Here is a 25,644-nt window from a genome sequence, read left to right as displayed (position 1 = left end):
CTACCTGTCTCACTAGAGCCCCACTCCTGGCACCTTCCCACATACTACCTCCCCAGAAACAGCTGTTGTCGGTGTTGCTGACAATTCAGCATCCTTACATCCAATGGACAATTCTTAGTTCCCATCCCACCTGCCTTGTAGCAGCTTCTGACCCAAGTGATCACGCTCTCCCTTTTAGACACTTCTGAATCATTTGGCTTCTGAGACATAACTCACAACCCCTGATTCTCCTCCTACCTCACTGGCTACAGTAGCTTCCTCTCATCTCCTTTGCTGGTTCTTCTTCCTCTCCTGAACCTCTAAATGCTGGAGAGCTCCAGGGTACAATTTTTACCCTCTCCTCATCTGTACTGATGTTCACTCTGTTAATAATCTCGTCCAGTCTCAGGGCTTTAAATAATCTACATGTTGACAACTGCTAAATATGTCTTGACTAGAGCTTCTTCCCCTGAATGCCAGACTCTCGCATCCAACTGTCTATTCTGAATCTCCACTTAGATTAATAGGAATCTCAAACCTAGTATGTCCAAAACAAAACAATTGATTCCCTTCCCCCTTCCCCCCACCAAAGAAAAAAGAAGCCCTGCCCTCCCAGCCCCAACCCCTAAGGTCTTCCTCATCCTTCAGTAACTAGCTACTTGGTTCTTCTGGTTATTGAACCAAAAACCGAAAGTCATCATCGACTCCTCTCTGCCTCTTAATACCCCATATTCAATACTTGAAAGAATTCTTTAGAATTTATCCAGTCTTTCTCCAGTGTTCTCATTTACTTATGGTCTCTTTTCAAATGTCATCTTATTAACAGTTATCAAATATGTAAAATAAAATCCCAGCCACCCTACTGGTATTTCCTATCTCCTTTAACCTGCTTTATTTTTATCACAATTAGTCATTCAGTATTTTCACTTGTTTATGTTTCAACCAGAATGCAAGCTTGAAGATTACAGAGACCTACTTCTGATCTCTAGCTCCTAGTGATGAGTAGGAGGTAGGTGCTTAGCAAATACTTTTGAATGAATACATGAATGAATGAATGAATGAATGAAAAAGGATGGAAAGGGACTAGTGATGGTACTATGGGGTAGCAGAAGCACCTGGGCATAAAGCTAAATGATGTCAAAGTGTAAATCATTTTAAGATTGAGGGAAAAGTGGTCCTGGCAGAAAAGCAAAAAGCTGAAAGGTAGGAATGAGCTTGGCTTTCTGGGGGAACATCAAGGAAGGCTTGTGTGGCTGCAACAGCCAAAGGTGTCAGAGAGGTGATACTGTTAAGAGCTGGATTGCATAGGACTTTATGACCGTATTTTGAATTTTATTCCAAGTATGAAGAGAAACCACTGGAGAGTTTTAAGCAAGAGAGTACCCAATCTGATAATTAACAAAAACAAAAATAAAAACAAAATCACATTGGCTGCTGTGGCACCAGCAGGGGGTTGGGGGTGGCAACGTGGAAGCCACCCGACCAATGAGAGGCTGCTTCGAAATCCAAGCAAAAGGGTGGACAGGATTTGAACGGCATCAGAACAGTGGGAAAGAGAGTATAAAATTTGAAGGTAGAAATGGCAGAATTGGCTTATGTTTTTGGTAGCGGCACGAAAGGAAAAGAGGATTCCAAGAAAATGTCGAATTTTTGCCATGCCATCCGGATCCATTCAGGCAAATTTAACTCATCTTATTTCCATTAAGTCCACTGACTTTTTTAAAAGGATCCTTTGGGCAGTAGTGCTTGAGGTGTAGAGAGAAGAAACGAAGGGAATCACATACAGAAAGGGGGAGCTATTGAGGGGCGACAACACTGCGTTCAGGTATTGAAATGGTGAGTTTCAAAGGTACGTGCAGAGCTGGCCTAGAACTTCGGGAGAAGGGTCTGGACTGGGCGCTACCGTATTTACTGTACAATCTCCCCCACATTTACGGGTCTGACCTGGGCAATACCGTGATTCCTCTATTATCTCTCTCTCTCACACACACCAACACACATACACACCCTTAGATTTACGGGTCTGGAATGGGCAATACAGTGTTTCCTCTTATTATCTCTCACACACACCCCTACACTTACGTGTCTGGACTGGGCATTACCGTATTTACTCTATTATCTCCCCATATTTACGGGTCTGGACTAGGCAATACCGTGCTTCCTCTATTATCTCACACACACGCACGCTCACGCCCGCCCCATTTACAAGTCTAGACTGGGCAATACCGTATTTCCTATATTATGGCTCTTCCTCTCTCACACCCCTGCATGTACAGGTCTGGTAATCGCGCGCGCACACATCCCCTACATTTCATGTCTGGGAATAGATTTGTCTTGGGTGACGTGAACTTTCAACGTCGTAGGGTCTTTTTCCTTACGGTGCAACTTACAATCCATGGGGTCCTCAGAAATACGGGTTTCAGGACTCACCGCCAGCACGATCTCTGGAACCTATACAAGACCACTCACTTAGTAATTCCCCTCAGCCTCTGTGACACACTGTAGGTAGCGACTTCCTGGGATGGAAACTTCTCCGCCACCAGCCGCCCGCCCCCTCCCGGGCGCAGGCGGCCCCCCTTTTCCGGGAAGGAACCGAGAAGACAATACCCAGGCAGGCCCCCTAGCGTTCTCGCGATCAGTCCGGCCAGGCCGGTCGGCCGGCCGCACGCCCGCCCGCCCGGGACGCGGCCCGCACGCTTCCCTCGCAGAGATCCGACGAGCCAGGCCTAGCAGCCCCGGCGGCCCCGGCGCGCGCCGCCCCTCCGCCCCCGGCCCGGGCGACCCCTCGCGGCCCCGCCCCGGCCCGGGCTCCCCGCGGAGGCGCCCGGCCGCCCCGCCTCCCCCACCCGCGCGCGCCAACTCCCAGCTCGCGGCCCTGATTGGCCGCCGCATTCCCGCTTTCCTTCCCGAACCGCCATTTTGAAAATCTTGTTGATTCGGAGGAGCGGAGAGCGCGGCGCGAGCGTCACGCCAGAGAGCGGCCCGCGCGCCTCCTCCTCCGGCGCTCGCCGCCGCCTCCGGGAGCCTCTTCGTGCCTTCGCGCGCCAGGCCCGCGGCGGCCGGCACCGGCGGTGAGGGCTGCGTCGGGGCTGGGGAGGACGAGAGGGCGCCGCGGGCCCGTCCGCACCGCCGCGGCCATTTGGACGGCGGCCTGGGGCGGGGGGAGGGGACGCGGGGCGGCCGGCGGCGGCGGCGGGCCGGGCGGAGGGAGGGGCGGCGCGGCGCCCGCGGTTTCCCGCCTCGGGAATGCCCGGAGCCGCAGGGAAGTCGCCCCCGGGGAGTGAGCGCGGCTGTCCCGGCCGCGGGAAGAGGCAACTTTGAGGTCGGGTTTCCCGCGGCCCCCGGCGTCCTGGGGCCGGAAAGCGTCGGGCGGGTCGCGGCGGCCGCCCCGTCCCTGCCGCGGGGAGCGAGGGGACCGAGACGTGTGGCTTCCTGCCCGCCCGCAGGTCCACAGCATGTCCTCCTCGGGCCCAGCTGCAGAGGGAGAGGGAACCCCCGCCCAGCCCGCGTCCGAGAAAGAACCCGAAATGCCTGGCCCGAGAGAGGAAAGTGAAGAGGAGGACGAGGAGGACGAGGAGGAGGAAGAGGAGGAGGAGGAAGAAAAAGGTGGGAGAAAGTCGCGTCCCTGGTGATGGATTTCACAGAAAACCGTTCTTTTGCCCCCCTTTTTTTGCGCCTGGAAACGCTAAATCGGAGGGATCTCTGGCGGGGTTTGCGGGATTTATCCCTTTTTGGTGCTGAGCAGTAGCAGACAATGAACTTGGTGAATTCCCGTTGGTAGAAGATATTTGTTAGCGTTGTCATTACGTATCTTGGAGTGCGGTTGACTTCTGGCCAGCAGTGTGTGTGCGTGACGTTTTCTCATTTGACAGGATGTTTCTAAGTTTCAGATCTGTTTTTAAAACCGTTAGCTTTTGAAGTTGCTAGGGTAGCCGTTCTTAATTTTCGTCTTCTGCTAATTTAAGTAGCGGTGCTTTGCCTCTTGACGTTATTGCGAGGTCCTTCATAAAACCAGTAATGAAGTTACTATGCTAGTCCTGGAAATATTTCGACAACTTTAACATCTTTGCTGAACTTCAGCAGAGGCCCTTTTCAGAGGCTTGGGGGAGTTAACTTTCACGGGGAAACACCAGTGAAAGCTGTTGCTCCTTGAGAAAGTAGTTAAATATGAAAGCAGTGAACTGTGAAAGAGTTCCGAAAGCTGTCTCGGTTTTGGAGTTGCAGAAGAGCAGTATTAACCATTATTTACCTGGAGGCATGAAACAGAAGAACCTTACAGAATACAGGTACAGCATTGCTTTATCCAGCACACATGGGCAATGCCCGCTTCCCAAAACGTTTGCAGCCACTTAAAAATCCGTATCACGGTTCTTAGCGTCCTCTGATGATGTTATTAGCCCAGTCCAGGTTTAACATAAAGCTCCAGCTCAGCCATACTGGGGAAGAAGTTTGAAGTTTTCTTTCCAGACCCAGGTTTAACTGTCAGTTTCTTTAAAGTCCAAACGTGCACGCGTGGTCAGCATTTTGTAAATACAATCTGGGTTGAGATTATTACACTGTATGCCTTTTGTTTGTTGAAAGTGGTAGGTGTTCTGAGAAAGGACCCCTTCCACACTTAAGTTCAAAAATGCTTAGGAAAAAATATAAATTACTTTTAAATTATTCATAATGCAGTAACTGAAATTTGGCTGCAGTATCAACTATTAGTCCAAAATTTTCTCAGCGTTTTTTCCTCCAATTTTTTGTTTTTTAGTCTCTTTCTAAAGACAGGGTTTTGATACCACTTAGCTGATGGATTCCTATGTGTCAGGAAAAACTATAGAAATCGTGTAAAAATACTGCAAGTGGCAGAGTAATGCTTGGGGGACTGATGATAGTCAAATTGTGATTTTTTTTTTTTTATCCAAAATTACCCCTAAGCAATTCTGTAGTTCTAATGCTTTTTGTTCTGTTCCCTGATTTGAGGTGTTTGTGGAACAACTAAGATTGTAAAGGTTTTTATCCTAGTTAGTTAGCCCTGAAAATTTAATTCTGCTGCTGAGGCATCACAGAAATAAGGCAGTGTGGTCCATTCCAAATGAAGGTGGAATTGACTTGACTTGGGTGGGGGAGGAGCTGGTAAAAGATGACTTTTAGGTTTCTGTTTTCGGCAACTGAGTTGACAATATTACTGTTTTCTGAAAAATAGAACTCACAAAGGTGAGCAGATTTGGAGATGATTGTGACTTCTGTTTTGATCCACCGCTTTAGGTGCCTGTAGGACATGAAGTGGAGCTGTCCAGTTATTGGCCCTGATAGCTGATTTGAAACTCTTGACTAGAGAGAGATCAGGAAAGTCATTAGCTTATAGATGGTAATCAGAGGTGAACAAATCATTTAAATCACTCAGGGAAAGGAAGTAGCACAATAACAGGTTTGCTTTAGAGTGCACTGTCTTCACTCTGGACACCATTGCCAGACTGTACCTGCTGGATTCCCTTTATCCTTCCTAATTCTTTCTGTGCAAATCCTTATGTCTCCAAATCTTACCTATCCTTCAAAGCCAGCTCCAATGTTTTGATCGTTTTCCCTTAATCCAGAAATAATTACTTTCTTCAACGCAGAGAACTTTTATTTGTAGATTTTCTTTAGTATTTTATCATCTTCTGCTTGGAGTATGATTGTGTAGACGTGATCTCTTTCAAGAGTTATTCGGTGTCTTAACCATCTGTTCACCCCCCCCCCTTAGTATCTAGTGAAGCTTTGCACAAAACAGGCATTCAGTTGAATGAAGGAAAGGACCTTCAGTGATATAGTGTTCTCTTTTTCATCTGAATTTATCTCGGTAGGTAAATTGTTTGGATTTTTAATCTCAGTGTTTTTACGTTTTTAAGTATACGTTTTATATCTTCTAGCCTTTTTTTCTAAAAGCAGTCTGTAAACAATTTAACTTTTTTAGAATGATTTATGACCATTGTTATAAGCATTTACTAAACTACAAAGTAATGTCCTCCCAGTCCATTGCAGTAAATGTAAACTTGTAGAATTTTACCCTATTTATAGCAACCTGTTTTTCTTTCATCTGCTTACTGAATTATTGCTTTTCTTTTTATGTTTTTGAAGTTGTTAGTCTAATCTTAGTCTAAACTTGCTGTTTGATGATGTACCATAAACTAAATCGCAATCAACAGAATTAGGTCTAATCAAAGAGTAGGCTTAGTGAGGGCCTTGGTGATTTTTCACAAAGTGACTGGACTTTCATTAGCAATAATTGTAGTTCAGTGAAAGTTTATTTGCTTTATGATTTTTTTTAACTGGATCCCTTGTGAGTTTGCCAGGTAAGTAAAATGCTATTCTAAAAATTCAGTGATGCTATTAGCTTATCATTAAGTATTTTCATCTCTCTTTCATCATTTGCTTCTCAAAGTCATGCTCAGAAGAAGTGTAAGGTATTAGAGGTTTCTGCAGTTTTTTCTAAGTTTATCCAGTAAATATGTTTTTTAAGCTTTTAGCTATTTAAGAAGTATTAAATTAATTTCTAGAAAAGAGTCTCATCGTGGAAGGCAAGAGGGAAAAGAAAAAAGTAGAGAGATTGACCATGCAAGTCTCTTCCTTACAGAGAGAGCCATTTACCATTGCACAAGGTAAGTTTGTTCTTTTCATTTTATGGTAAAAATGCCTAAATATACAAAATGATGGTCAGCAGTGCTCAGTTTTACTGTTTACGAAGTAGTTATGTATTATGAGTATAATTTTATTTAGCTTGCCCTATTCAGCAAAAGCTATATGTAAATTATGCTGTAAAGTAATTGTGATTAAAATAACTTTGTAAATGTATTAACATGTAATGGGTGTTTAATTATTATGGTGGTTTTTTTTTTTCTTCTTTCTTTCTAGGAAAGGGGCAGAAACTTTGTGAAATTGAAAGGATACATTTCTTCCTGAGTAAAAAAAAAACAGATGAACTACGAAATCTACATAAACTGCTTTACAACAGACCAGGCACAGTTAAGACCATTTTTCTATCTTTAACCTGGTAACATGTTTATGTATTACAATACTTTACAATAGAAGCATTATTTTAGTTCTGGAAAGGACTTCGACAGTCAGCTAGTTCCAGTTTCTGTACCATACTAGTGAACAAACTGAGACACATACTTATTAAATGATTTATCATAGAATACATAGATATTAGCAGATAGGATTATAATATCCAGGCCTTGTACTATAGTTGTTTTTATGCCAAACTGAAATTTCAAAATGTGAAATCCAAATTGTGGTGATTTTTAGTGATCTTTAAATGTATTAGAAGAAATTTATTTTTTGGATGTTTCTAGCTATTCAGAATAAATGATACAGTATAATTGTATCTCATTTTGAGCAAATATCTGATAAATTAGGTGGTAATTCTTTGTCAGGGAATTTGTCAGAACAAATCAGTATTTTCATTTACCAAATTACACTGTACATACAACTTCAGTATTTCATATAATTGAGAGGAAATTTTGCTTTGGGTTATGCATGGGCAAAGTGAAGTTTGACGTTGTTAGAATCAAATGTCTGAAGCATGGTATAATTTCATGTCATCCTGACTATAATCTAATTTACCCAAGTCTTATTACTGCTAAAATGGTACTAACTTTTGGAGGTCCTCTGTTATTTTTAAAGAGTAAAATCCATGACTCTCTGATTTGGGAAATAAATATTACTAGTAACTTGTATTACTTAGGAAAAGGGAGTTTTCCTTTTCCAAGTTTCCAAGAAGTAACTTTCCATATCCCCTAGTATTGTCAGGTAACATTTAGTTGTAGTTTTATAATTGCCAGTAAAAATTCACAGATGGAAATTCATTCAAAGTGAAATTGTTATTTTTAAAGAATTAAACTTACAAGCCTTTTATAACGTTAATATTTTAGTAACAAGTATAGTTTTCAGTTGTGAATAAGAAATTTTGAATAAACCACTATTATAAGTGGGAGACAGATACGAAAATAAAGATGTTGGCTTTGAATTTTTTTTTTATGTACATTACTGGGTAATAGATAGCATTAATAATAAGGGAAACATTTTCAGGTGTCCTCATTAAAGAAGAATGTGGGTCAGTTCAGTGGCTTTCCATTTGAGAAAGGAAGTGTCCAATATAAAAAGAAGGAAGAAATGTTGAAAAAGTAAGTTATTTTCATAAGTGTTGTGTTTTGATCAATGTGTTATAAGTTTATTTTTAAACAAGTAAATATGACCATTCAGACATTTTTAGTAAACTGCTAATTCTTTGCTTTAAATGCCAAGATCTGACTTCTTCATAACTATCAACTTGGGATGTTCATTACTTTCCAATAGTGACTATTAAGAGTATTGAAAACTCACTAAAGACGTTTCTATTTCTTAGAAGAACCATATACACAAGTTGTTCACATTGTCCAAAATATAGGTCTAAGGGGAATATAATGAAAAAACTCCCCCACTCTTGCTTCCTGCCAGCCACTGTTTCCCCAACTTATAGGTACCATTTAAACTATTTTGAAGATGACCAATTTGATAGGAACAGTGTTCTTCACCATAATGCGAGCAAGATATTGTATTAAGAGCTTTTGTTTGTTAAGTCCACTATAGTTTGTTATAAATAATAAAGATGATTATTCCTTTATCAAAATGCTGTCATAGTGGAGTGCTGAGGGGAAATGTAGTATTTAATCACCAATCCGAAGAATTGTCAAATCCGTGAATTTTGTAGTACTGAAAACCTTTTACATTATTTCCTAGTGAATTGACTTTTTTTTTTTTTTAAGATTTTATTTATTTATTTGACAGAGACACAGCGAGAGAGGGAACACAAGCAGGGGGAGTGGGAGAGGGAGAAGCAGGCTTCCCGCAGAGCAGGGAGCCTAATGTGGGGCTCGATCCCAGGACTCTGGGATCATGACCTGAGCCAAAGGTAGACGCTTAACAACTGAGCCGCTCAGGCGCCCCTGACTTTTTTTTTTTTTTTTTTTAATGTAGTCTCCATGCCCAGCATGGAGCCCAACGTGGGCCTTGAATTCATGATCCTGAGATTGAGACCTGACCTGAGCTAAGAGTCATTTGCTTAACCGACTGAGCCACCCAAACGCCCCAACTTAGTTTATTCTTTTTACTATCTTTAAAACTTACGAGCTTCTGGGTGGCTCAGATGGTTAAGCATCTGCCTTCGGCTCAGGGCATGATCCCAGGGTCCTGGGATTGATCCCCACATCAGGCTCCCTACTCAGTGGAGAGCCTGCTTCTCCCTCTCCCTCTGCTGTTCACTCCACTTGTGCTCTCTGGCTCTATCTCTCTGTCAAATAAATAAATAAAATCTTTTAAAAAATAAAACTTAATTGGTAAATGGTGTTTTCAATTTATTAATCATTATCAGTTTTGGTATATGGTTGTATTTTGTACATTAGTCAAGATTATTAGGAAAGTACTTTTTAGATTCGGAGAAACATTGGATTTTTTTTAACGTTTGTACCTATGCCAGTTTGGTTAGCAGTTGTGTTTATGTTGTGGAGAATATTTATAAACTTTGCTACATAATAAACTTGGTTTCTTTGATTTTCTGTTTTAGATTTAGAAATGCCATGTTAAAGAGCATCTGTGAGGTTCTTGATTTGGAGAGATCAGGTGTAAATAGTGAACTGGTGAAGAGGATCTTGAATTTCTTAATGCATCCAAAGCCTTCTGGCAAAGTGAGGACCAATTTTTATTATTTCAATACAAATCAATTATTTATAGCCTCTCCTTCCTTTTTTTATGGAACAATTTGTTAGCAGCATTGCTTGTCAATATTCAGTATTGCCTTCTGCATTCAAAGAATATACCTCTGTTGACATATCTGCAACAGTTTCATGATGGAAATAACATAGAAACCAGACAGCTATCCTCTTATCAGATTAAAAAGGGTATAAGATTGAGAAAAATATTCACTAAATTGATGTTAAATGGACAGAAATACAAACTAAATTCCAGGGTTATATATTTAGAAGGCACTGGAAGAACAGAAACAGGTTGAGTTGAGGATGAGGTGTTGGGTTGGGCAGGGAGGGTATGCAACCTTCAACTAGGTCAGGAAAGATAAGATGGGGGTATATTAGAACTGGGTACTTTCTAGACACTGGAAGAAGGTTATGAAACTAGAACATTAAAAAAAAAAAAAAAAACCTGACTCTTACAAGTTTCTTGGATTGGGTTTCCAGAATCAGCAGAGCCCAGGAGTTGGACAGGGAAGCAAAATGGCCTTATACTTTCCCCCATTCTTCCCTAAATTTAGATTAGGTTTGCCCGAATTGTTTAACAAATAACATCACTGTTTTAAAATGTCTATTGAAGTGTTAGTTATATGACCTTGCTTTTTAGTTTAAAGTTTGTCAGTATATATTTTCGTATTCTTCCTTATTTTGATAGCAAAGAAATTATGAAGAGATCTAGAGGATCTAGGAGTTCAGGGGAATACCACTGGTGAGGGGAGAGGGCATAAAGATTAGGAATCAGAAAATAACTCTGGGACTTTGGTTTTATCTGCTGTTGGTCCAATTTACCCTTAGCTCAGCAAAGACTGATAAAGGATATTTTTGTAAATTGTCATGCAACTAAAAACCCAAAGGCCATGGTGAATCTTTTGTTTTGTTTTTGATATTTTGAATTGGCTTAAAGATAAGAGATTATCTATTTTTCTAAACTCTTACTATGGCCAGACTTCTACTTAAAAATTTCATGTGACAAATTGAAAACCATTTCTCCAGAAGACATTACTAAGTTGCCTAAGTTATGAGGGATGTGTTTATATTCTTTTCCTCAGTGATTTAGGACCTGATTACTCTCTTAAAAATTAATGAGGACTCCAGAAGCTTTTATATGTGTTATTTTGATATTTACTGTATTATAAATAAAAACTGAAAAATTTTTAAATAACAGCCTACTACATGTTAACACAAGTAATACTTTGTATGAAAAATAACTCTACCTTCAAAAAAATTAGAAGAATGGTATTGTTTTATATTTTTGCAAGTCTGTTCATGTCTGGCTTAAGAGAAGAACGCTGTATTCTCATTTGCTTCGGCATTTCAGTCTATTGCACATGTTATTTTTTTGCTTCAAGTATGTAAAGAAAATCAGCTTTTCACAGGTAAGTAATTAGAAAAAGGAATATTTTACGGTGCCTGGGTGGCTCAGTTGGTTAAGCAACTGCCTTCGGCTCAGGTCATGATCCCGGAGTCCCGCATCGGGCTCCCTGCTGAGCAGGGAGTCTGCTTCTCCCTCTGACCCAACCCCCTCTCATGCTCTCCCTCTCTCTCTCTCATTCTCTCTCTCAAATACATAAATAAAATCTTTTTTAAAAAAAAAGGAATATTTTAAAAGCTTTGAGATAATTCCAGGTATTCTTTGATACAATACCAAAACTCCACAGTGATAGTTTATCTAAAGGTTAGTTGTAATGTGGTGTCTGAAACCAAGTCAATGAACTCAGACCTTTTATCTATGATTTTGTAATTGCATTCACCATTTGGAAATTACTGGTTTTCTGAATTATGCAGATCTTCCAAATATGGGCACATTTCCATTAAACACTGTCAAAAAGTCATTCATTAATATAATCACCATCTCATCAGAAGAATCATTAGGTATTGGGAGGCTGTTAGTTCATGGTGATGGATGTGAATTATCCCTGTGAAGTTTTGAAATTTGCCATTGGCAATAAATACCGTCAGTTGTTTTCCTTCCAGTGACAAGCTCATGCTCATTTTGAACACATGTCTTTTAAATACCTGAATCTGAATAGGCAGACTTTTACAGTTCTTTTACAAATGGTGTTTCATGGGAGAGGTAGCTAGCTTAGCTCACAGCTCAGTTGTGCAAGTGCTTTTTCTTGAGAAACCCAGTGAAGTTCAGTAAGTAGCAGACATATTCTATGTGTACCTCCCGTTTTGTTACAGATTGCGTAAAGACGTACTCACAGGTTGAGAGCTAATACAATATTTACTGCTTCATCAAAGGCATTCTTAAAGGAAACACTTTCTTTCTTTCTAGTCTGTGGCTGTGAGGAATATAGTGACTACTAGCACAGTTGGCTGCCTCCGCCTTCATTAGTGCTAATGTGCCAGCAATTTTACAACCACCTTGCTTTTGCAGAGTCACTACAAATAGCAACAGAGTGAAAAGTGAAAATAATGTCTTGATATTATTATTATTATTATAGAAAATAGTTTTGACCTTGTGGGCTTCTGAAAAGGCCTCAGGAAACCCCAGGTGCATGAACCATATTCTGAGAACCACTCTTATAGCCTTACAGAATCCAACTCTTACATCCACTTTCCGTATCTGATTCTGTGAGAACTACTCTTTAACCTAATGATGCTAATCTCAAGTTATTTTCTACACTACCATACTTTTCTGTCATTTAAGAAAAACACTATAAACTCATTAGTACTGATTTCTTTCTCCATAATAATAAAATTATTGAATTAACATTGTTTTACTATCCTTATTTTGTACTTCTGCCTTGATTATCTGTTTTTCAGATTTTGTTCTAAAAAGGGGTGATGCTGTTGACACTGGATTCTGGTTAATAGATTCAACTATTTTTAGAACCAATATAGGAAAGCTTTAAGACATTTATGTATTGTTACTTTTTTTTTAAAGCTCCTTTATTTTTGGAAGTTGAATTTTCTTGATTGGTTACTTGAATGATTTAACGTTCTCCCACTTCCTGTATAGATTATCCTGCACCCATCGTCTTCTACTGATTCCATATACAGATTATATTCTTACTACCTCTATCTGGTTCCTGAACTGAGATAGTAAGGGATACCACATTTTTCTAATATATTTGAGTCCTGGATTTCATATAATGAATAGAGAGAGTTTGGACAGTGAGAGTCACCTTTTCTCCAATGAGATCAAAGAATTTATCCAAATGGATTTAGTTCCTGGTACTAGTTGGTAATAGTAACAGGTCTCATAACAAGGATATCTATATATTTTCAAGGAAGTTTTTTATGGAAACTTACAGAGAACCCCTCTGAGAAATAGCATTCATCCACTAACTTAAATTCCTGAAGTGACCTACATTGGCTGCTGCCCAGTCTGCCTATAGGAAGGATAGATTTTTTTTGGGCAGCTGGAGGCTATCTTGTGGATTGTACATAGCCTGAGAACACTACATACACAAAACAGCCACCTTTTCTTAATTTTTGTGCAGGTGACAGTGACCTTTAAGACTGGCAGTTTCTAGGAGAGAAAGAATCCATGGTTCTCCTCGCTTCGTGAAAGATTTTGCCTAAAATTACCCCTAACATTTACACAATTGTATATCATAAGGTTATGTTATGGAATTTTCCTTACTATTTTTGCTTATTGTAGAAAACAATAGAGGCAAAAATAAAAACAAACTATACCTATAATTTTGGAAATTTCAATTCCTCAGAGTATATCTTTTCAGATCTTTTATGCAAGGTTACTTTATGGTTTTCAGTTTCAAAAGTTAGCAAATACTCCCCTAAGAAAGCATTTAAGAATTAAATTTGCTGGATAATATAATCAAATTGTTTCCTCATGTGATCTCTGCTTTTTAAATATGTGTGGTTTAATTAAATATCAGAGCAAAAGCAATACATGTATTTTGTGGTTCTTAATCAGCTTCATAATTAACATACCCAACACTAATTGCGTATTTAGAATCATCAATGAGAATATAATCCTGGCATTACTGAAAGTAGAGCCCAGAGGTAATATGAATATAAACTATATAGATCATAAATTCAGGATGTGTAAAGTGAGGTTTTATTTCCTTTACAGATGGCTCCAGTCTTTTGATTGGAGGTTCCCCTAAAGCAAGAAGCTCCTCTGGCATTGACGGTTTTAATGCTAATAGGAATGAAATAAATTACAAGTCTAACTCAAAATATTGCCTTGATAAATTGTAAATAACTGAGCTTAATGCAGTATGTGCTTGGGCTTCTAATCCCATGTCAGAACACAGTATTTATTTCAGCATTTGTGAAGAGTCTTGCCTAGGTGTTAGAACAGAAATGAAAGGGTATTGATGGTGTGGACAAAAAGATCAACTTGACACTTTAAAGGTGAATTGTTCTCTGTAAAACTGCTAAGTTTGGAAATACTTCCTGAGACAAGAACAAGAATGAGTTGATAAGTTATCAAAAAATGATTGACTTGGAAATATAATAGCCCATTGGTGTTATCTTTATTTTATTGTACACAGCCATTACCAAAATCTAAAAAAAGTTCTAGCAAAGGCAACAAAAAGGAACGGAACAGTTCTGGAATGGCAAGGAAAGCTAAGCGAACCAAATGTCCTGAAATTCTGTCAGATGAATCTAGCAGTGATGAAGACGAAAAGAAAAACAAGGAAGAGTCTTCAGATGATGAAGATAAAGAAAGTGAAGAGGAGGTAAAATGTTAGGGGTTTGTGGGGTTTTTTTTTTTCTCATTTCTTTCCATGGGGTGAGTTAAATATTCCTGTCAGGTGATAAATATAGCCAGAAAACAGATTCTAGAAACTGTTAGTACCAAAATGGTTTTTTTAATTCCAAAGACACAAAATAGTTAAGAATAGATCTTTTCTTTCCCTTATGGAGCTTTTGGTTTTATGGCCATGTGAGAGCTTGGAGTTGGAAGAGTGAGGTTGTCTGGATTTGAGCTGGACCTTGAAGATTAGAGTAAGTAAATGGGAAGGGGGGGCAGTGCATATACTAAACAGGAATCCAAAGAAACATTGCTTTAGAATTTTTTATGTTAATATTTTATCATTGATTTGAGCCGTTTTCTGTTTTATGCAAAAAAGGGGTTTAAGGACCCCAGTTATTCTCAACCCATTGGAGATTAAGAGAAAAACGGTGTTTGAAGTTTATTTGATGGGTGGGCAAGTTTTGTATCACTTAGGAATGCCTGCTGTTTTCTTTTATGTGGGCGTATCTGTAAAATTTTGAGAATACTTGAGAATATTTAGTTTCCCAAGTGAAACTTCAGGAAGAGAAGAGCTGCTGAACCATTTAAAAAGTTAGCTTTACCCTCTCCTTGATACATATCCTCAGTAAAGGAGATGACTTCTTATTATAGCTAATAGTGTTTTGGTAGACTCTTTTTTTTCCCCCCAGCACCACTCTTTTTTGTTTTGTTAATCACCATACATTACATCATTAGTTTTTGATGTGGTGTTCCACGATTCATTGTTTGCGTATAACACCCAGTGCTCCATTCAATATGTACCCTCTTTAATACCCATCACCAGGCTAACCCATCCCCCCACCCCCCTCCCCTCTAGAACCCTCAGTTTATTTCTCAGAGTCCATAGTCTGTCATGGTTCGTCTTCCCCTCCGATTTCCCCCCCTTCATTTTTCCCTTCCTACTATCTTTTTTCTTTTTAACATACAATGTATTGTTTCAGAGGTACAGGTCTGTGATACAACAGTCTTACACAATTCACAGCGCTCACCATAGCACATAACCCTCCCCAGTGTCTATCACCCAGCCACCCCATCCCTCCCACCCCCCACCAATCCAGCAACCCTCAGTTTGTTTCCTGAGATTAAGAGTTCCTCATATCAGTGAGATCATATAATGCATATCTTTCTCTGATTGACTTGTTTCGTTCAGCATAATACCCTCCAGTTCCAGCCACGTCGTTGCAAATGGCAAGATCTCATTCCTTTTGATGGCTGCATAATATTCCATTGTGTATATATACCACCTCTTCTTTATCCATTCATCTGTCGATGGACATCTTGGCTCTTTCCACAGTTTGGCTATTGTGGACATTGCTGCTATAAACATCGGGTTGCGCGTACCCCTTCGGGTCATTACATTTGTATCTTTGGGGTAAATACCCAGTAGTGCAATTGCTGGGTCGTATGGTAGCTCTCTTTTCAACTTTTTGAGGAACCTTCATACTGTTTTCCAGAGTGGCTGCACCAGCTTGCATTCCCACCAGCAGCGTAGGAGGGTTCCCCTTTCTCCACATCCCCGCCAACCTCTGTCGTTTCCTGACTTGTTAATTTTAGCCATTCTGACGGGTGTGAGGTGGTATCTCATTGAGGTTTTGATTTGGATTTCCCTGATGCCAAATGATGTTCAGCACTTTTTCATGTGTCTGTTGGCCATTTGGGTTTCGTCTTTGGAAAAATGTTCATGTCTTCTGCCCATTTCTTGATTGGATTATTTGTTCTTTGGGTATTGAGTTTGATAAGTTCTTTGTAGATTTTGGATAATAGCCCTTTATCTGATATGTCATTTGCAAATATTTTCTCCCATTCTGTCGGTTGTCTTTTGGTTTTTGTTGGCTGTCCTTTGCTGTGCAAAAGATTTTTATCTTGATGAAATCCCTTTTTGCCCTTGCTTCCCTTGCCTTTGGCGATGTTTCTAGGAAGAAGTTGCTGCGGCTGAGGTCGAAGACGTTGCTGCCTGTGTTCTCCTTTAGGATTTTGATGGCCTCCTGTCTCACATTTAGGTCTTTCAACCATTTTGAGTATTTTTGTGTGTGGTGTAAGGAAATGGTCCAGTTTCATTCTTCTGCATGTGGCTGTCCCAACACCATTTGTTGAAGAGACTGTCTTTTTTCCATTGGACATGCTTTCCTGCTCTGTCGAAGATGAGTTGACCACAGAGTTGAGGGTCCATTTCTGGGCTCTCTATTCTGTTCCGTTGATCTGTGTATCTGTTTTTATGCCAGTACCATACTGTCTTGATGATGACAGCTTTGTAATAGAGCTTGAAGTCTGGAATTGTGATGCCGCCAGCTTTGCTTTTCTTTTTCAACATTCCTCTGGCTATTTGGGGTCTTTTCTGGTTCCATACAAATTTTAGGATTATTTGTTCCATTTCTTTGAAAAAAGTGGATGGTATTTTGATGGGGATTGCATTGAATGTGTAGATTGCTCTAGGAAGCATTGACATCTTCACAATATTTGTTCTTCCAATCCATGAGCATGGAACGTTTTTCCATTTCTTTGTGTCTTCCTCAATTTCTTTCTTGAGTATTTTATAGTTTTCTGAGTACAGATCCTTTGCCTCTTTGGTTAGATTTATTCCTAGGTATGTTACGGTTTTGGGTGCAGTTGTAAATGGGATCGACTCCTTAATTTCTCTTTCTTCTGTCTTGGTGGTGGTGTATAGGAATGCCACTGATTTCTGTGCATTGAGTTTATATCCTGCCACTTTACTGAATTCCTGTAGGAGTTCTAGCAGTTTTGGGGTGGAGTCTTTTGGGTTTTCCACATAAAGTATCTTGTCATCTGCAGAGTGAGAGTTTGACTTCTTTGCCGATTTGGATGCCTTTGATTTCTTTTTGTTTGATTGCTGTGGCTAGGACTTCTAGTACTGTGTTGAATAGCAGTGGTGATAGTGGACATCCCTGCTGTGTTCCTGACCTTAGGGGGAAAGCTCTCAGCTTTTCCCCATTGAGAATGATATTCTCTGTGGGTTTTTCATAGATGGCTTTTATGATATTGAGGTATGTACCCTCTATCCCTATATTCTGAAGAGTTTTGATCAAGAAAGGATGCTATACTTTGTCAAATGCTTTTTCTGCATCTCTTGAGAGGATCATATGGTTCTTGTTCTTTCTTTGATTAATATATTGAATCACAATGATTTGTGGATGTTGAACCAACCTTGAAGCCCAGGGATAAATCCCACTTGGTCATGGTGAATAGTCCTTTTAATGTGCTGTTGGATCCTATTGGCTAGTATTTTGGTGAGAATTTTTGCATCCATGTTCATCAGGGATATTGGTCTGTACTTCTCCTTTTGATGGGGTGGTCTTTGTCTGGTTTTGGGATCAAGGTAATGGTGCCTCATAAAACGAGTTTGGAAGTTTTCCTTCCATTTCTATTTTTTGCAACAGTTTCAGAAGAATAGGCATTAATTCTTCTTTAAACGTTTGGTTGGTAGACTCTGTTTTAACTTTGTTTTGATGTCTCCTTCAGTTGTCAGAACTTGCTCTTGTAAATTGGGTCATCTCCCTTGTCTTATTTAGGGACGTGATTAATTGGCTTGACTTTTTGGGCCAAGGTGATTCTTGTGGATTATAGAATGTTCGTGCATTATAGAATGTTTGCCCACTAGGGGACAGTACATCCTCCCCTACCCCCGCCCCAAACCTCTAGTTGTGAATACCAAAAATGTCTCCAAACATTGCCAAATGTCCTTGGGGGTGGGGGCGGGAGGATCACCTCTAGTTGGTAACTACTGGATTAGAAGGAATAAAGATGTAATGAACTCTGATTTTATATGTGTGTGTATTTGTTTTTAGGTACTTAAAACCCATGATTATTTTAATGTCAGATTTTATAAAGACTTCTATAAAGCTAAGTATGAAATGCTTCATAATTTACAAAAGGATATTACAAGTCTAGCAGGTATTTCGTAATATATTTTTGGAGCAAGGGAAGATGAGTAATCTCAGCCCTAAGGTTTTTATGGAATAGATTTTAAGGACATCAAGAGGGAAACATGTTTGTTCATATGTGAATCTATAATAATAGCAATTTTGCAGTAATAATCATCCTCATTCAACAGATTCTGGGTTGTTATTATATGTATTCACTATGCTTCCTAAAACCTTTTTAGAGGCAGATTTAAAGCATAAAAAGTTGTCATAGAATATAAACATCTAATTTTTCCATAGAGGCAGTGTGATTATGAGCATGGGCTTTGGAAACTATCTGGGTACAAATCCCAGCTGTACCTTCGAGTATGACTGGGCAGATTACTTATAAACTCCATACCTCAGCTTCTCATCTGTAATACGGGGTTGATAACAGTACCAGCCTCAAAGGCTTTTCAGTGACTTTATTTAAAGCACTTAGAGCCGTGCTTTGCACAAGTACTATGTAAGTATCAGCTGCTGCTGTTACTGTTAGTATTAAGATAACCTTTTATCATATGTAATATTCCTAAATCCAGTTTTCCTGTCATTACTAAGATGCAGGTTAAAAGGTGAGGAAGCATTTTATACTCATCTTCTTACTTGCTTTCCAGATTATTGTCCTATTCTAAGTAGAATTACTTGAAGCTTGTGAATATAGATGACCTCTGATTTATAACCATATTGGTTCCTGGACAGTGATCACAAGTGAAACTGTCCCACTTATAAATCAAAGCCTTTCTGCAGGACCATAAAAAAGGATCATTTGCTAGAAACTCAGGTCAAATGGTGAAAATCCACGTAGGAAAAAAAGAAAACAAAATAGGCTTTTACAGACATTATATAAAGTCACACAACATAAATGCTGTATCATAATGTTCTGTTCTCTGCTTTGGTTTTTCTACCTGGGCTGATACTGACAAACTTCGTAAAATACAGTCCAGTAAAATCTGGACTGAGAAATACTTTTTTTTTTCTTTTCCTAAGTCTATTATTCATGGCTCTAAAGGCTATCTCAAATTTAGGACTATTCTCAAAAACTTTATTTCTGATTCTGTTCCTATGAAAGGTAAGTACTAGCAGTAGGAACAGAATTTCTCTGCTGTGTTTCCCCCTCCCTTTTTTTTAAAGATTTTATTTATTTATTTGACAGAGAAAGAGAGACAGCGAGAAAACACAAGCAGGGGGAGTAGGAGAGGGAGAAGCAGGCTTCCTGCGGGGCAGGGAACCTGATGTGGGGCTCAATCCCAGGACCCTGGGATCATGACGTGAGCCGAAGGCAGACGCTTAACAACTGAGCCACCCAGGTGCCTGTTTTCCCTTATTTTTCCATTTTTTCAAGGACTCAGTTAAGTGTTAACTTCTTTAGGGACTTCATAAGTGGCATTGCTTTTGATTATTACTATGAAAGGACCTCTTCTTTTTTCTTTAAGATTTTATTTGACACAGAGAGAGAGATAGAGTGAGCGCACAAGCAGGGGGGAGCGGCAGAGGAAGAGGGAGAAACAGGCTCCCCACTAAGCAAGGAGCCCAATGTGGGGCTTGATCCCAGGACCTTGGGATCATGACCTGAGCTGAAGGCAGCTGCCTAGCCAACTGAGCCACCCAGGCGCCCCATGGACCTCTTTTTCTAAGAGGCCATAAAGAAGAGTTAAAGGTTGATTGGAAAAGTTGTGGATTGCCTGTAGATAGAATTTTTTTGTAGATTCTTTTCATAGAAAATTACTAAGTTAATATTACTTACTTTGTTTATTTCCTGAGACAGACTTTTCCTTTATAAATAAAAGACTTGTCCCCTGTTAATATTTTCTTGTTTTATTTTAGGTTCTTGGAGTAAGTAACTATGAAGTTGGGTAGATTAATGTTATCTTTGGTTTCCTCTGTAAATTGAGGGCTTTGGACTAAATAATATCATATTGCTAAAGTCAGGACTCTCAAGCAGAAATCCAGTTCAAGTTAATAGTTGTCCATTGACCAGTTATGTGAGGTTGAGTGTTACTTATTCACCTGCTCATTTTCATACTTAGCTGTGTGGCAGAGTAGTTTTTTTTTTTTTTTAAAGGTTATCAGACTTTTTTTTTTTTTTTTAAGATTTTATTTATTTATTTGACAGAGAGAGACAGCGAGAGCAGGAACACAAGCAGGGGGAGTGGGAGAGGGAGAAGCAGGCTTCCCGCTGAGCAGGGAGCCCGATGTGGGACTCGATCCCAGGACCCTGGGATCATGACCTGAGCCGATGGCAGACGCTTAACGACTGAGCCACCCAGGCGCCCCAGAGTAGGAGATTTATAAGTAAATTTATTATCTCTTAAAGGTAGTATTGAAGTCATTGAAAACCACATAGTTTAAAATGTCAGGTTTTTTAGTCTTTTTTTTTTTTTTAAAGATTTTATTTATTTATTTGAGAGAGAGAGAGTGAGAGATAGAGAGCACGAGAGGGAAGAGGGTCAGAGGGAAAAGCAGACTCCCCGCCGAGCAGGGAGCCCGATGTGGGACTCGATCCCGGGACTCCAGGATCATGACCTGAGCCGAAGGCAGCTGCTTAACCAACTGAGCCACCCAGGCGCCCGGTTTTTTAGTCTTTTGTAAGAATACATGTCATATTTAAGTCTGTTAGCGTGTAATTGCTCAGACGCTTTGTTGGAGGTTCGCTGTACCTGGAGCTGTTTCTGTGATAGGCTGTGAGTGGTTCACGGCGGCTTTAAATCTTCCTTTTCTTTAGAAGTAACTCCAATAAGAAGTTGCTCTTTCTTTCCAAGAGTGACTTCATAAAAGAGCTGTTTTAAACTTACCATCTTGGCTCTTGGACATTTGCTTAGTTAGGGCAGTAGGAGGAGAGCAGTTTAGAATTAGGACGAAATTTCTTAAAAATGGGGGAATAGGAAAATGACAGGTTTAGTTATTTTCTATAAACTTATTCTGAAAATCATCTGGTTCCTATATTGGATTAGCATCTTTAGGAGAAGATTGCTAAAATGAACCAGTGAGATTAAACCATACTTAGGTATGTTAAATGTACCACTGGTGTTAGACCTTAGGCATAGAGAAGTACTGGAGAGTACAGAAAGGAGTCGTGCTTCCCACACTGGAGAACACAGTTCTGATAATCTCTTAGACCCTTAATGGCATACTTAGTTTTTTAAAATTTATACTCCTTCTGTTTTTCTTAGTGTTTTTATAACATTCTTAGAGCTAGAAAAGTATACAACAAACTGAATTATTATTTGGCATTTAAAATTTGTCTGAGTGTTCCCATATGTATCAGGAATGTCTTCAACTGTAAATATGTAAAAACCTTACTAGTGGAAGTTCTTTTTTCTTTCATGACAAGAAATCCACAGACAGGCAATTTGGGGCCAGTACATCAGCTTGAGAAAAGTTTCAGGAACTTGAATAACCCCTTTCTTCCTGAGCCACCATCTGCATAGGTGGCACTTAACCTCATGATCATAAGATGGTGGTTGTACCTTTAGGCATTAAATCCCTGCTCCAGATAGAGACGAGCAAAGGGCTTTCTTCTAGGAATGTTTTCACTTTTTTTTTCCCCCAGAAGGGATGCCTTTTGCCAGAGATCTCCGTGTAAGTTGCCTTGGCCAGAACTTTATCACCTCTCTACCTCTAGCTACAGGGGAGGCTGTGAGGTCCAGGTGGTAGCTGTCTTGCATCTGGGGAGGAAAGCAAATAAAGATGTTGAGTGAGCCATCCTACAATGTTTGCCAGATCAGAGAAACTTTCAGTTTTAGTTTTTGGTAAACTTAAATATTTGGACCATTCAGGGAATTACTTGGTAGCAGTGAGAGAGTGAATGTAAAAGTTTTGTTAGTCCTTAATTATGTTCTAAAAAATAAGAATCCCCCACCTCCATCTCATACGTTGATCAGCAGATTTATAAAGCCATATAAATTACTATTTTTTTTAAAGATTTTATTTATTTATTTGACAGAGAGGGACACAGTGAGAGAGGGAACACAAGCCGGGGGAGTGGGAGAGGGAGAAGCAGACTTCCCCCGATGCGGGGCTCGATCCCAGATCCCTGGGATCATGACCTGAGCCAAAGGCAGACGCTTAACGACTGAGCCACCCAGGCGCCCCCAAAACCATATAAATTATTAAAATCTTTTGCTGGAAGGCAAAGTTGAATAATCACCATAATAAAATCTTAGACTTAAACTCGCTTTCAGAATCTTTTGTGAAATATAATGAGCCTCACACATTCTTTACTCTTGGCACTCTTGAGTTTTCTCAGCCAAGTTGTTAAAAGAATTATTTTAAGCTAATTTTTATTTTGTTCATCTGTTCACCCAGTACAACCTTTCTGCTGTGAGGACAGGATTCTGGCTCTGTGACAGGCGTCTTTTTTGGAGACCCTCCTTCAAGAGCCCTGCTGCCTATAAAAGATAGGTAAGCCTTTTCTCCCAAGATTTTTTTTTTTTTGACTTCCTTCAAAAAGTGCTTGTTGTGTCATTCCTCTGATTCTATGCCTTCACGGTTATCAGAGATACAGAAAATCCTCTTCAAATTCTAAAAAATTTCTATTACTAATCCTTTACAAAATTAGATCACAGTACATGGTACTATCTGAAATTAATGGCAGCTGTCAATTTTTGTGTTTCCCTTTTGTCTGTTTTGCATTAAAACTTACTATAATACTGGATGGTTCTGATTGAACCACTCACAGCAGATTCAAAAATAACAAGCCAGAATCTTAATAAATCCCATGACAATTTGGAAACTAGCCTTTTCTTGATTTTTTTTGGAACTGAACTACCTAATTTTTTCCTGTATATTTTGATGAAAGACTCAAGTCTTGACTCTTGTTTGATTAAATAACATAGTTAACTCTCATGAGTACCTCCAACATTTTTCCTTTGTAATGCCACATAATGGGTTTGCTATAATTACTAAAATTTTCAAAATATTTTGAGATTTTAAGGTTTTGTTTTTGTTTGGACAGAGACAGCGAGAGAGGGAACCAAGCAGGGGGAGTAGGAGAGGGAGACTTAGCCACCCAGGCACCACTTAAGAGAGATTTTAAAGCAGGGGTTTTTCATGTTATTACTTCCTATATTATTCAGTTCAATAAATTGAGAGTACACTAAGTGCTGTTGAGGTTCCAGAAAATATTTTCTACCCAAATGCCACTTGAAAGATACTTAATACAGGATTCCAAAAGAAAATATTTCTATCTATTGCTGAGGAAAAGCTTTGGAGAGAAATGATAGAGGTACCAGTTGAAACTTACCTTGGGGGAATAGAAAGGAAAGTTGGACATGTGGACAGAGATGGGGAGCGAGAAAGTCCAGGGTCCTTCTGACAGACACACTTGCTTGTGGTTAGGTAATGGGTCCAGAAGTAAAGCAGTGAGAGATGAAGCTAGAGCAGTGTGCACTGACGCCAGACTCTGGAGAACTCAGGAGGTTGGGCATTGGTATAAATAATAGATGCATCATTCTTGTTTATTCAGAATGATGGTCTTATTCTACCTGAATTTTGCTGAGAAGGAAAAAAGAGAGAGACCTGGCCTCTGTCTTCTAGGAACAGTCTACCTGGGGAGAGAGTAAGCATTTCTTGGTAAATACAAGGAGCAGACTTACTGAGAATCTCCTATGTGCCGTGTACTTTCACATCTTATATCTAAGTCATTCTTGACTCCCGAGAGAGGATGATATATCCTCGTATTTGTACTCCAAGGATATAATGAATATATATATGTATTTTTTTAGTATTGAAGTACAGTTAACACACAATGTCACATTAGTTTCAGGTGTACACTTATATTTTTTAATGTCCATATTACTCTTTCCAGAGCTGCTAGTTCATATGCTTCTGTCTTCAGAGTTGTCTATATAGAACTGCTGATTTAGATTGAAATTTGATTTAAGCAATAGCTTTAGATAAGTTAATAAGTATATATCCACTTCTGATTATAAAAAAAACCTAAAAGCTGTTGACATAAATATATAACTTAAATTATCTTATTGACTAATTTATCTAGTTCCTGCCTTTAACCTATATAGCTCCAGTAATTTATAATCTAGACCAGGAATTGGCTACTATAGCCCTATACACCAGATCCAGCTTATCGCCTGTTTTTGTACAGCCTAGAAACTGAGGATGGTTTTTTTCCATTTTTGAAATATTTGTTAAAATAAAAAATGAAGATTGCAACAGTAAGCACATGTAGGCAGCAAAGCCTAAATTAATTACTCTCTGGCACTTATAGAGAAAGCTTGGTGAGAGATGCAAACTATAAATTTATCATCTTAGAAGACTTATAGCTGGGTGAGTCTGCTGCAGGGCTTTAAAAAAATGCGTATGTCCCCAGCCCTCACCCTTGATGATTTACCTAATGGTCTCTTTTCCTTTTCTTACATGTATAACCTTATAGGTAAGTTGTGCCAGAAGACAGTTATATTAAAAAATGAAGAAGTTTGGCTGCTGTTAGTAGCAAACATGTTCTCCTAGCAAGCAGAGCGGTGCTGATGACACAGAACCTCAGGGTTGGAGTAGATCTTGAACAGTTCTCTAGTTTGCAAGAATCTTTTCCCATCTCCATCTTCCCAATAATTACATAGCAACCACCTAAGTACTGGTTCTGAGCCGTGCGCTGGAGATCAAGAAACAAGACAGGGTGTCTGCGGTCAGCAGTTGTTGGTAGAAAGGGAGAAGTCAAAGATCGGGAGGAAAAAAGTAGAATGTAACTTAAAAGCTAAAAAAGAGATTTGGACAAGATAATGTGGAGGCTCAGAGGATAAAGGGTATTTACCTCTTTCTAGGGACATGTGGGGAGCAAACATCAGACAGGCAAGTTTCACAGGAGGTAACAATTTGAGCTTTTAAAGGGTAAATAGGAGAGGTCAGCAGAGTGAGAGAGAGATTTGGTAAAAACTATACAAAATTGGATTACACTAAGGCCCATCTTAGCTTTAAAAAAAATTTCTAAAGAAAAGATCCTGGGGCCCCCTATAAAATTTGGAGGGTAAAAGGCCAGAGAGCCCTAATAACAGAGTTTGGTGATCCTTTGTTACTATTTTGCATTTTCTGCCAACTTTTTTTATTGTTATCATTGGTAACATTTGTATGTAATGGAAAAAGTTAATTTTAAGACCATAAATAGGTCATATCACTGGCTTATTTCTGTCATTTCAACTCTGGCTTAAAAGAGATATGTAGGTATGTTAGTCATTATAAGCAACTAATCTATGGTAGGAGGCACACTGAACTTAAGAATCAGAGGTCTTGCTTCTTACTCTGTAAGGCATCAGCTCTCAACTACTCAGATACAGTT

The 25,644-nt window shown here is 39.4% G+C and overlaps 1 protein-coding gene across 1 annotated transcript in view; it reads left to right on the top strand.

Moving 5' to 3' along the window:
* Nucleotides 1–2,844: 2,844 nt before the first annotated feature.
* DEK (DEK proto-oncogene) overlaps nucleotides 2,845–25,644 on the top strand; it is a 33,530-nt gene continuing 10,730 nt past the window's right edge. The window contains exons 1-7 of the mRNA XM_025890952.2: nucleotides 2,845–3,050; nucleotides 3,426–3,585; nucleotides 6,501–6,602; nucleotides 6,856–6,965; nucleotides 8,032–8,126; nucleotides 9,545–9,665; nucleotides 14,195–14,383. Coding sequence (XP_025746737.1) covers nucleotides 3,435–3,585; nucleotides 6,501–6,602; nucleotides 6,856–6,965; nucleotides 8,032–8,126; nucleotides 9,545–9,665; nucleotides 14,195–14,383 — 768 coding nt within the window. The 5' untranslated portion in view covers nucleotides 2,845–3,050; nucleotides 3,426–3,434. The remainder of the gene's footprint in view (nucleotides 3,051–3,425; nucleotides 3,586–6,500; nucleotides 6,603–6,855; nucleotides 6,966–8,031; nucleotides 8,127–9,544; nucleotides 9,666–14,194; nucleotides 14,384–25,644) is intronic.

The sequence above is a fragment of the Callorhinus ursinus genome, unplaced genomic scaffold (genome assembly GCF_003265705.2).
Source record: "Callorhinus ursinus isolate GAN/ISIS: 27379988/994484 unplaced genomic scaffold, GSC_fseal_2.0 scaffold26, whole genome shotgun sequence".
NCBI classification, from domain to species: Eukaryota; Metazoa; Chordata; class Mammalia; order Carnivora; family Otariidae; genus Callorhinus; species Callorhinus ursinus.
Note: the sequence above shows the minus strand (reverse complement) of the source record. Positions and strands in the feature narration are given on the sequence as shown.